Source organism: Nerophis ophidion, linkage group LG24 (assembly GCF_033978795.1).
Source record: "Nerophis ophidion isolate RoL-2023_Sa linkage group LG24, RoL_Noph_v1.0, whole genome shotgun sequence".
Classification (NCBI taxonomy): domain Eukaryota; kingdom Metazoa; phylum Chordata; class Actinopteri; order Syngnathiformes; family Syngnathidae; genus Nerophis; species Nerophis ophidion.
This window is the reverse complement of record NC_084634.1, coordinates 40503671-40516400: the sequence shown is the minus strand read 5'-3', so window position 1 is coordinate 40516400 and position 12730 is coordinate 40503671. Positions and strand designations below refer to the sequence as shown.

The following is a 12730-nucleotide window of genomic DNA, read 5'->3' as shown; positions in this document are numbered from 1 at the left end:
AAGCGGTTTTCCATTCCCATCTCTACCACTTGTGGTTTTGTGCGTGTTAAAGTTAGTCCTGGCATCCCAGACGGATGCGTGCTTGGACCAAAACTCTTCAGTCGTTCTATGTTCAGCTGAACGTTGACGGCTATGAGGATGACACACAACTTTGCCAAGGAGAAACTGGTCAGCTATTCAGCGGCATAGCTCGGTTGGTAGAGCGGCCGTGCCAGCAACTTGAGGGTTGCAGGTTCGATTCCCGCTTCCGCCATCCCAGTCAATGCCGTTGTGTCCATGGGCAAGACACTTGACCCACCTGCTCCCAGTGCCACCCACACTGCTTTAAAAGTAACTTAGATATTGGGTGTCACTATGTAAAGCGCTTTGAGTCACTAGAGAAAAGCGCTATATAAATATAATTCACTTCACTATTCAAACTTCAGGTAAGTATTCAAGACTTTAAGGACTGTAAGACTTCTAAATGCGCACTATTAATATCAGATAAAACTGAAATAATGATCCTCTGCTCTAAGTATGCAAAGTGGTACATCCATCCATCTTCTTCCGCTTATCCGAGGTCGGGTCGCGGGGGCAACAGCCTAAGCAGGGAAACCCAGACTTCCCTCTCCCCAGCCACTTCGTCTAGCTCTTCCCGAGGGATCCCGAGGCGTTCCCAGGCCAGCCGAGAGACATAGTCTTCCTAACGTGTCCTGGGTCTTCCCCGTGGCCTCCTACCGGTTGGACGTGCCCTAAACACCTCCCTCGGGAGGCGTTCGGGTGGCATCCTGACCAGATGCCCGAACCACCTCATCTGGCTCCTCTCCATGTGGAGGAGCAGCGGCTTTACTTTGAGTTCCTCCCATAGTCTGCTATTAATGGGGAGATATTATGCAAAACCAACGTTTCTTACCTAGTGGTATCAGTTTCTGTGTATTTGGGATCTGCATAGATTTAAAATCTAAATATTGGAGGCTATGTGGAGATATTTATAAAACATTCTTGCCTTCCTTCATTCTCCCTCCAAACAAGCTGTTTGGAATTTGCCAAATGTGTCATGTTTTCTTCTCAATGGGTGAGGTCAGCAGATCGCTCCACAGACGCTAAAGTTTTACCCAAAGAGCTTTGCGCGAGTCTGCCATTGCAGTCGATATGGCTCCTTCTTGTTGTGGAGCAAACTGGCTCGTACATGCACATGCATCCTCCACTGTTGCCATCTCGTATACCGTATTTTTCGGATAATAAATCACCATTTTTCATAGTTTGTCCGGGGGTGCGACATATACTCCGGAGTGACTAACGTGTGAAATTATTAACACAATACCGTAAAATATCAAATAATATTATTTATCCCATTCGCGGAAGAGACGAAGAAAATGTCAGCAATCGTCACACACACGTCGACCAATAAGAATTCGGCGAGGGAGGGTCATGGCAGAAGTGCATTGTGGGTCATGGGATGCTAACTGCTATATGCTATATGCTACTGCCGTAGCTATTGCAAAGAATTGTTGTGATCCGTAGTCTGGATCATGTTTAGTTTAGTTATTTTCTGTTAGTTTGGACTCCCTTTGTTGTTTGTGTACCTTGTGAGTTAGTTTGGTCACCATGGTAACATATTCATTTCACCTGCTGCGGGTTCCAGACGCACACCTGCTTTTGTTAATTACTTTCTTATTTAAGCCAGCCTTGTCCCGTCAGTCGGTCTTGGTCCCTTGTTTGCGGTATGCAACTGTTTCGTTGGTATTTACTAGAATTCTTGTTACCTGATCCTGTGCTAGCATTAGCTTCTGTGCTTTCGCCACGCGTTTCTTTTCGTCTGTTTTTGTACTAGTGTTTTGTTATTAAATCATTCTTACCTTCACGTTGTTGTCCGGAGTGTCTATGTTTGCGTTGGAGGAACGATCCCGCATTAAAATGCGACCCCCACGTGACATGAATCATTTCACCATTGGTGGTAACTTATAAAAAGTGAGAAGGGCTGAACAAAAATGGTCGTGAAAAGGAAATCATGTAGTGCAGATGACAAGTTGGACGTAGTGAAATATGCAGCAGAAAAGGACAAGAGGAAGCGGCGCATACCTTTGGAGTTGGCAGAGTTGTTTAGAAGCCACATCCAGGAAGAAGATTTCATGGGATTTATGGATTAGGAGTGAGAGATAGTTTGGTAAAGGTATAGCATGTTCTATATGTTATAGTTATTTGAATGACTCTTACCATACTATGTTAGGTTAACATAGCAGTTGCTTATTTATGCCTCATATAACCTACACTTATTCAGCCTGTTCTTCACTATTCTTTATTTAGTTTAAATTGCCTTTCAAATGTCTATTCTTGCTGTTGGATTTTATCAAATAAATTTCCCCCAAGAATGCGACTTATATATGTTTTTTTCCTTCTTTATTATGCATTTTCGGCAGGTGCGACTTATACTCGGAAAAATACGGTATTTATTCCATTTTGATGGAAAAATATACATGTATTTGCAATTGCATGCATTGCCCCCTGTCATCCTTCTCAACTGTCCATGCCACGTCAAGGCTTGGTTAGCCCAGAATTGATTTAATAATGAATGAGGGGAAAAACTGAACTGCCGGATCGGTTCGCAGTCGAGTGTGAAGCGACCGGAATGAGAATCAGCACCTCCAAGTCCGAGTCCATGGTTCTCGCCCGGAAAAGGGTGGAATGCCATCTCCGGGTTGGGGAGGAGACCCTGCCCCAAGTGGAGGAGTTCAAGTACCTAGGAGTCTTGTTCACGAGTGAGGGAAGAGTGGATCGTGAGATCAACAGGCGGATCGGTGCGGCGTCTTCAGTAATGCGGATGCTGTATTGATCCGTTGTGGTGAAGAAGGAGCTGAGCCGGAAGGCAAAGCTCTCAATTTACCGGTCGATCTACGTTCCCATCCTCACCTATGGTCATGAGCTTTGGGTCATGACCGAAAGGACAAGATCACGGGTGCAAGCGGCCCAAATGAGTTTCCTCCGCCGTGTGGCGGGTCTCTCCCTTAGAGATAGGGTGAGAAGCTCTGCCATCCGGGAGAAACTGCTGCTCCTCCACATGGAGAGGAGCCAGATGAGGTGGTTCGGGCATCTGGTCAGGATGCCACCCGAACGCCTCCCGAGGGAGGTGTTTAGGGCACGTCCAACCGGTAGGAGGCCACGGGGAAGACCCAGGACACGTTGGGAAGACTATGTCTCCCGGCTGGCCTGGGAACGCCTCGGGATCCCCCGGAAAGAGCTAGACGAAGTGGCTGGGGAGAGGGAAGTCTGGGTTTCCCTGCTTAGGCTGTTGCCCCCGCGACCCGACCTCGGATAAGCGGAAGAAGATGGATGGATGGATGGATGGATGGGAAAAACTGAAATTTGAGTTTTTGGTCCGGCCATCACTGACTTGGGACCATTTCAAAATGATGTGGGTCCCTAAGTCACCAGCCTTGGCGTCACTATAGACGTCGATTTCAAACTCGACAAACAAGTCAATAGCGTTTTAAAATCGTGTTTTTTATCATCCTCGCCTTTTAGCAAAGGTAAAACCGTTTTTATCTTTTAACCTTTTTGAAGAAGTGGTGCATGCTTTTATTCCAAGTGGCCTGGACTACTGCTATGCACTTTATGCTGGCAGAAGCCAAAAAGCTCTCTCCTGGTTGCAGTTAGTCCAGAACTTTTGACTTTTAACAGTGTCCAGGAAACACCAGCATATAAACCCAATTCTTGAGAGTCTGCACTGGCTCCCTGTTCATTTTAGAATGGATTTTACAAGATTGCTGTTTGTTTTTAAATCTTTACATGGATTTACACTCCTGCGCGCGCTCTGAGGTCCGAGAGCCAGCTCCAGCTTGCGGTGCCCAAGACCAGACTTAAAACCAGGGGACACAGGGCCTTCTCTAAGCTCTGGAACACTCTTCCCCTCCATGTTGGAACTAGTCCCACAGTGGAGTGTTTTAAGTCTCGTCTTAAGACCCACTTTTATTCTTTGGCTTTTAACACTACGTGAGTTGTGTGGTCCTCTTGTGTTTTTTTTTATATTTTGATTTAATTTGTATTTATTGTTTTAATTGGTTTAAAATCGTTTTTAATCATTTTTATTCTATATTGTTTTTATTTTTTTATTCAGTCATTGGTGGAGCTAAGGATAATATTTGAATATTGTTTTTAATATTGTTGTGCAGCACTTTGGAAACATTTATGTTGTTTAAATGTTCTATACAAATTGAGTGGATTGGGTTGGATTCTTTTAAACTTCAATAGTATCTAATAATACACAAAATATAATACTACTCTAGAATGCAGTTTTTTTTAAATAAAAAAAAAGAATAATAATAAATATCTGCTTGACTTAAAAAAAAAAGGGTTTCTACAAGTATCAGCAAATCTGATGTAATACTTTTAAATGCTGTTTTTAATGCCGCTTAAACAAAAATGTAATGCCATGTCCAACTGCACATTATTATCACAGACAAAGCTTACAATTGTGTGTATAAACACAAGCCCTTTTTTAAATTGTAGCTCTGTAAAAATGCATATCCTTGAAAAAACAATATTTATAATAGTCACAAACTGAAGGCTGTGTTATTATTAATCCGGATACAAAAAATATTTAATAGGTTTTCTGGAATAATAAAGGAACATAATACAAGAAATGCAAATGATGCATGTGTTCAGAAATGGATGATTGATTTAAACATTAAAAAAAATACATGTCATGGAAATATATTTGGAAAAATGCCAATAAGCCCTTTAGATGCATTAAAAATAAAGTAAGTCAATTGAATAGATTCTATTTTACGCCCTGAGTTGTTTCAAATGGCTGCAGTAGATTGATGTCTACGGTGTCAGGCAGCCGAAGGAGATATTATTCATTTACTGTGGGAATGTCAGAAAACCCGAGTGGTGAGCCGTTGTGAGAATGTGCTTGTTTGTCCATCGCAGAGCACCGTAGGTCACATGAGGTGGCCGCCTCAGCACATTTGCTAATATTAGCGCATGTGTGTTGAAGTGGAAAGGAGTGAAATAAATGAGTGGAGTATGAAACAAGCCCAGCCTCCTCATTGACATGAAATGCTGGCAGAGTTAAAGACTACATGCCTTCGGTCACCAAAGAATGGCAAAGTCTTTTGATAAATATTTTGCCGTCCAGCAGAGTGGAGGAGGCGCTTTTTTTTTATCTACTTTTAAAGACTAAGGAAAGAAAGTATTCAGTTCATGTTTCATTCATCAGCCAAGTCCTACAATTCTATTACATTCTTAATGCCTTTAGAAATCATATTTAATGCTTTTTAGTGTTATTTAAGGCCTCAGTTTTCGCAAAATCCATTTATCCATCCATTTTCTTCTGCTTATCTGAGGTTGAATCACGGGGGCAGCAGCCTAAGCAGGGAAGCCCAGACTTCCCTCTCCCCAGCCACTTCGTCCAGCTCTTTCCAGAGGGTCCCGAGGCGTTCCCAGGCCAGGCGGGAAACATAGTCTTCCCAACGTGTTCTGGGTCTTCCCCGTGGCTTCGTGCCCGGGGCGGTTTAGCTCGGTTGGTAGAGTGGCCGTGCCAGCAATTTGAGGGTTGCAGGTTCAATTCCCGCTTCCACCATCCTAGTCACTGCTGTTGTGTCCTTGGGCAAGACACTTTACTTACCTGCTCCCAGTGCCACCCACACTGGTTTGAATGTAACTTAGATATTGGGTTTCACTATGTAAAGCGCTTTGAGTCACTAGAGAAAAAAAAAGCGCTATATAAAAAATATGATTCATAATTCACACCTCCCAAGGGAGGTGTTCGGGTGGCATCCTCACTAGATGCCCGACCTACCCCATCTGGTTCCTCTCCATGTGGAGGAGCAGCGGCTTTACTTTGAGTTCCTCCCGGATGGCAGAGCTTCTCACCCTATCTCTAAGGGAGAGACCCACCACACGGCGGAGGAAACTCATTTGGGCTGCTTGTACCCGTGATCTTGTCCTTTCGATCATAACCCTAAGCTCATGACCATAGGTGAGGATGGGAACGTAGATCTTGTACCCGGGATCTTGTCCTTTCGGTCATAACCCTAAGCTCATGACCATAGGTGAGGATGGGAACGTAGATCTTGTACCCGGGATCTTGTCCTTTCGGTCATAACCCTAAGCTCATGACCATAGGTGAGGATGGGAACGTAGATCTTGTACCCGGGATCTTGTCCTTTCGGTCATAACCCTAAGCTCATGACCATAGGTGAGGATGGGAACGTAGATCTTGTACCCGGGATCTTGTCCTTTCGGTCATAACCCTAAGCTCATGACCATAGGTGAGGATGGGAACGTAGATCTTGTACCCGGGATCTTGTCCTTTCGATCATAACCCTAAGCTCATGACCATAGGTGAGGATGGGAACGTAGATCTTGTACCCGGGATCTTGTCCTTTCGGTCATAACCCTAAGCTCATGACCATAGGTGAGGATGGGAACGTAGATCTTGTACCCGGGATCTTGTCCTTTCGGTCATAACCCTAAGCTCATGACCATAGGTGAGGATGGGAACGTAGATCTTGTACCCGGGATCTTGTCCTTTCGATCATAACCCTAAGCTCATGACCATAGGTGAGGATGGGAACGTAGATCTTGTACCCGGGATCTTGTCCTTTCGGTCATAACCCTAAGCTCATGACCATAGGTGAGGATGGGAACGTAGATCTTGTAACCGTGATCTTGTCCTTTCGATCATAACCCTAAGCTCATGACCATAGGTGAGGAAGGGAACGTAGATCTTGTACCCGGGATCTTGTCCTTTCGGTCATAACCCTAAGCTCATGATAATAGGTGAGGAAGGGAACGTAGATCTTGTACCCGTGATCTTGTCCTTTCGGTCATAACCCAAAGCTCATGACCATAGGTGAGGATGGGAACGTAGATCGACCAGTAAAATGAGAGCTTTGCCTTCCAGCTCAGCTCCTTCTTTACCACAACGGATCAATACAGCGTCCGCATTACTGAAGACGCCGCACTGATCCCCCTGTTGAGCTCGCCATCCACTCTTCCCTCACTCTTGAACAAGACTCCAAGGTACTTGAACTCCTCCACTTGGGGCAAGATCTGGAGATGGCACTCCACCCTTTCCATGGACTCGGACTTGGAGGTGCTGATTCTCATCCCAGTCGCGTCCCACTAGGCTGCAAACCCATCCAGTGAGAGCTGAAGATCCTGGCCAGATGAAGCCATCAGGACCACATCATCTGCAACAAGCAGAGACTTAATCCTGCAGCCACCAAACCAGATCTCCTCAACGCCTTGACTGCACCTAGAAATTCTGTCCATAAAAGTTCTGAACAAAATGGGTGACAAAGGTCAGCCTTGGCGGAGTCCAACCCTCACTGGAAACGTGTCCGACTTACTGCCGGCGATGCGGACCAGTGACTTTAAATGCCCCGAAACCTTGTGAAAGCAAGTTATCAATCAAACTCTACACTGTAAAAATGACAATATATTTTACGGTAAGAATCTGGCAGCTAAGTTGCTAGAATTCTAACGTAAAAAAAGTACCAGTTTCCCATTTACGGTAATACTCTGTAAAACCACTGTCAATTCTACAGTAAAGTGGTCTGCTGGTTTTTACTGCAAAGTTGAAATATAAAAAAATATATATAATAATCAAGTTCATAGGCAATTGTACGTTGATATCATGGAAGTCAATCCTTATATATTTATAAATTCATAAATTCTGCACGGCTCCCTAAGGGCAGCCATAACTGCACCGTGGCCCTCAGTGAACATGAGTTTGACAACCCTTTTCTCTCCCACGTTACAGTCCCAATTTTAATTTTTATTCTTTTTGTCTCTAAAGATCATTTGTGGCTCGGTCCGCTCTGTGAAGTCTATTAATTTTAATTTATTTCTATTGTTCCTCTATCAGAATCAGAATAGTTTTTAATTGCCATTGTTGGAGAACGGGTTTACACATTAGGAATTCTTCTTGGTGCAATCGTGCAACATAAAACACATAACTGGGGTTGCAAACTTCCGGGAATATTCAAAATTTGAAACTTTCCATGGGAATTAACGGGATATTAATGGGAATAAACATTGAATGCAACTTGCTAGATTTTGCAGCATGATTATTAGCTAAAACAACTTGATTTAATGCAAATTCAGTTGTATTTCAACCCTGCACTGTGCATTCCTCCATCCCATGCCCAGATAATTGCCAGCATGCTCCACACTACAGCAGGACTATTGAGGCCACACTCGACCCCAAGGACTTCATCCAGTCGGGTAAGTGTTGATATTACTGGGGTAAATATACTTGATCTATGCTATTTAAGTGTGATAAAGGTGTAATTACTTGTAGACTACTCCAGCAGACTAACTGTTCCTGCACTTGTTCAATGATTTTGGGGCCAATATCTCTAGCTAGCTAGGTTTATGTACCACCACAGTCTCATAATGAACCGAAAAAAATTCTCCATTAGCCGTGATGCTAATTTTCTCTATGTTAAATCCCATTCACTTATGCTAACAACGTTAGCGATCCAAATTTTTGTGATGTGTAAAGTTGAAGTAGCGAATAGTAAATGAAAAGGTGTAGTTTCCTCTTCCTTCTATTCTGCTAGCCATTCTGTTTTCATGCAAGAATGTAGCTTATAGTTGGATTTAGCATGCTGATTGACTCTTCATTTATTCATCTGGCCAATTTCTATTCATTTGTCCATCAGTAAAGTATTTTTAAAGACTACTCTGTGACGTTTGCTGAGCATAGTGATACCGGTTAGTTCTTCCTTGGATGCAGTTGGGCAACGAACACAGCGTGGAGGTAAGAAATAAAGATTTATCAATAAATTAAACAGACTAGGAAACAAAAAAAACTGGCACAAGGGCACAAAAGGCAAACAAAAACTACTAGCATGTGAGCTAGGGAAAAACTAGGCGTAGCGCGAAAGCTAGCGAGTAAGCACATAGAAAAAAGCCTAAGTCACTTGTTGCGTGTAAGGCAAATTAGGATCCGAGAAAGAATGAACAAAAGTGGCAGGCTTAAATAAGGCAGTAATCAAGAATAACAGGTGTGCGTAGACAGCAAGTAGCAGGTGGAACTAATATGCAACCATGGTGACAGAACAAACAGGAACTAAGGACGTCAAACCACAGAATGTGATACCAAAATGGAACAAAACCAGAATATGTGATGACCCGGGTAGCGGATCATAACATACTCCAATTGTTTAGCGGACTATTTATATATCCGTGTGTGCCATTGCATTAGTCTTTTACAAGCTTCTCATCTTATTCTACAGAAAAAGATGAACGGTGTCCAACTTTGAATAGTCCAAAAATGGTCAAAACTTCCAAATTTCCCAGAAATTTACTGGGGAAACATTTCACCCCTTAGCAGCCCTAGATGTCACACAGAATAGGTCATACAATTAGCTGTAACTGAGCTATCTGATCTTGTTATTGTCCATCTGCCTGATGGCCGAGGGGGAAAAAACTGTTCAGTGGCGGGAGGTGTGTAGTCCATCCAGTCATCTATTGGGATCAAAGTATTGCTTGACCTTCTCAAATAATCACAGCATTATATTTGCCATCACAACATTTGATGTGCTTTAGCTCCCAAAGGGCTTGGCATGTTTCACTTCCACTCTGGTTGTTCTTTTGCTCGACGGCATTGCACTGTTAGGCAAACACTAGCGTAACTCCCTATTTGAAGGAGTATGTACCTCATACAGAACTGGTACAAGCTGAATGTGGCAGCCAGCAAGTGGTCAAAATGTACAAACCCTGTTTCCATATGAGTTGGGAAATTGTGTTCGATGTAAATATAAACGGAATCATTTTCAACCCATATTCAGTTGAATATGCTACAAAGACAACATATTTGATGTTCAAACTCATAAACTTTATGCAAATAATAATTAACTTGGAATTTCATGGCTGCAACACGTGCCAAAGTAGTTGGGAAAGGGCATGTTCACCACTGTGTTACATCACCTTTTCTTTTAACAACACTCGAACGTTTGGTAACTGAGGAAACTAATTGTTGAAGCTTTGAAAGTGGAATTCTTTCCCATTCTTGTTTTATGTAGAGCTTCAGTCCTTCAACAGTCCGGGGTCTCCGCTGTCCTATTTTACGCTTCATAATGCGCCACACATTTTCCATGGGAGACAGGTCTGGACTGCTGGTGGGCCAGGAAAGCACCCGCACTCTTTTTTTACGAAGCCACGCTGTTGTAACACATGCTGAATGTGGCTTGGCATTGTCTTGCTGAAATAAGCAGGGGCGTCCATGAAAAGGACGGTGCTTAAATGTCAGCATATGTTGTTCCAAAACCTGTATGTACCTTTCAGCATTAATGGTGCCTTCACAGATGTGTAAGTTACCCATGCCTTGGGCACTAATGCACCCCCATACCATCACACATGCTGGCTTTTGAACTTTGCGTTGATAACCGTCTGGATGGTTCACTTCCCCTTTTGCCCGGATGACACGATGTTGAATATTTCCAAAAACTATTTGAAATGTGGACTGGTCAGACAACAGAACACTTTGCCACTTTGCATCAGTCCATCTTAGATGATCTCGGGCCCAGAGAAGCTGGCAGTGTTTCTGGATGTTGTTGATAAATGGCTTTGGATTTGCATAGTAGAGCTTTAACTTGCACTTACAGATGTAGAAACAAACTATTTAGTCACAATGGTTTTTTGAAGTGTTCCTGAGCCTATGTGGTGATATCCTTTAGAGATTGATGTCGGTTTTTGAAACAGTGCCGTCTGAGGGATGGAAGGTCACGGTCATTCAATGTTGGTTTCTGGCCATGCCGCTTACGTGGAGTGATTTCTCCAGATTCTCTGAACCTTTTGATGATATTATGGAGCGTAGATGTTGAAATCCCTAAATTTCTTGCAATTGCACTTTGAGAAAGGTTGTTCTTAAACTGTTTGACTATTTGCTCACACAGTTGTGGACAAAGGGGTGTACCTCGCCCCATCCTTTCTTCTGAAAGACTAAGCATTTTTTGGGAAGCTGTTTTTATAGCCAATCATGGCACCCACCTGTTCCCAATTAGCCTGCACACCTGTGGGATGTTCCAAATAAGTGTTTGATGAGCATTCCTCAACTTTATCAGCATTTATTGCCACCTTTCCCAACTTCTTTCTCACGTGTTGCTGGCATCAAATTCTCAAGTTAATGATTATTTGCAAAAAAAAAAAAAAGTTTATGAGTTTGAACATCAAATATGTTGTCTTTGTAGCATATTCAACTGAATATGGCTTGAAAAGGATTTACAAATCCTTTTATTCTGTTTATATTTACATCAAACACAATTTAGACTAGTGGAGAGCTTAGCATTAAGACTTCTGTACTCTTCATGTCTTTGTAGGGGGGAAAGTTCCAAAAGCAGCATGGGATCAAACACTTAAATGGCACACAAGGGTGATACTCACAACTCTCAATCTCCAGGGTACAGTTCTGCTCGTCCAGTGGGTATCGGCGCAAATCCATCATGCAGGCTGCTGTTGTGGTGATTCTGAATAAAACAAGGATGCAAGTCAATGTTCAGATGAAATATCCTGGGAACCACTGACAACATATGCTAGTCCATTTAAGGCGGTTTTTACTGGGGCTAGGTATAATTGTTTAGGAAGAATTTGGCTGTGGTAGACTTGTAAGCCTGGAAGATCACTTCAAATAATGTACATATGATTGGACCTTGTTTTGTTCAAGGTACTGTATGAAAGTCACACTGCAAGTTCAGAACTCTCATTCAGATTCTTTTGTCAAATCCGATATTTTTATGTGGCTGTTTACATTAGGGCAGCACGGAGGACCAGGGGTTAGTGCATGTGCCTCACAATACGAAGGTCCTGAGTAGTCCTGAGTTCCCGTGACTGTGTGCGTTCCCTCCGGGTACTCCGGGTTGCTCCCACTGCCAAAGACATGCACCTGGGGATAGGCTCCTCCCACCTCCAAAGACATGCACCTGGGGATAGGCTCCTCCCACCTCCAAAGACATGCACCTGGGGATAGGCTCCTCCCACCTCCAAAGACATGCACCTGGGGATAGGCTCCTCCCACCTCCAAAGACATGCACCTGGTGAAATGATTTTAGCTTGTCCTGAAGAATTTGGAGGTAATCCTTCTTTTTCATTGTCCTATTTACTCTCTGTAAAGCAGGGGTCTCAAACTCAATTCACCTGGGGTCCAGTGGATGCAGAGTCTGGGACGCAAGAAAATAAAATATTGTAGTGTCCCGGAAGAGTTAGTGCTGCAAGGAGTTCTGGGTATTTGTTCTGTCGTGTTTATGTTTTGTTACGGTGCGGATGTTCTCCCGAATTGTGTTTGTCATTCTTGTTTGGTGTGGGTTCACAGTGTGGCACATATTTGTATCAGTGTTAAAGTTTCTTATACGGCCACCCTCAGTATGTTCTGTATGGCTGTTGACCAAGTATGCCTTGCATTCACTTGTGTGTGTGAAAAGCCATAGATATTATGTGACTGGGCCAGCATGCACAGGCAGTGCCTTTAAGGTTTATTGACTCTTACCAGCTATATTAGACACCCCAGTCTGGATGGTTCACTTCCCCTTTGGTCCGGATGACACGATGTTGAATATTTCCAAAAACTATTTGAAATGTGGACTCGTCAGACCACAGAACACTTTTCCATTTTGCATCCGTCCATCTTAGATGGTCTTGGGCCCAGAGAAGCCGGCGGCGTTTCTGGATGTTGTTGATAAATGGCTTAGGCCTTGCATAGTAGAGCTTTAACTTGCACTTACAGATGTAGCGACAAACTGTA

The 12730-nt window shown here is 43.3% G+C and overlaps 1 protein-coding gene across 1 annotated transcript in view; it reads right to left on the bottom strand.

Moving 5' to 3' along the window:
• Nucleotides 1–12730, bottom strand: part of gabrb1 (gamma-aminobutyric acid type A receptor subunit beta1) — a 42710-nt gene that overhangs the window by 15650 nt on the left and 14330 nt on the right. Inside the window, exon 5 of the mRNA XM_061886433.1 lies at nucleotides 11377–11459. Coding sequence (XP_061742417.1) covers nucleotides 11377–11459 — 83 coding nt within the window. The remainder of the gene's footprint in view (nucleotides 1–11376; nucleotides 11460–12730) is intronic.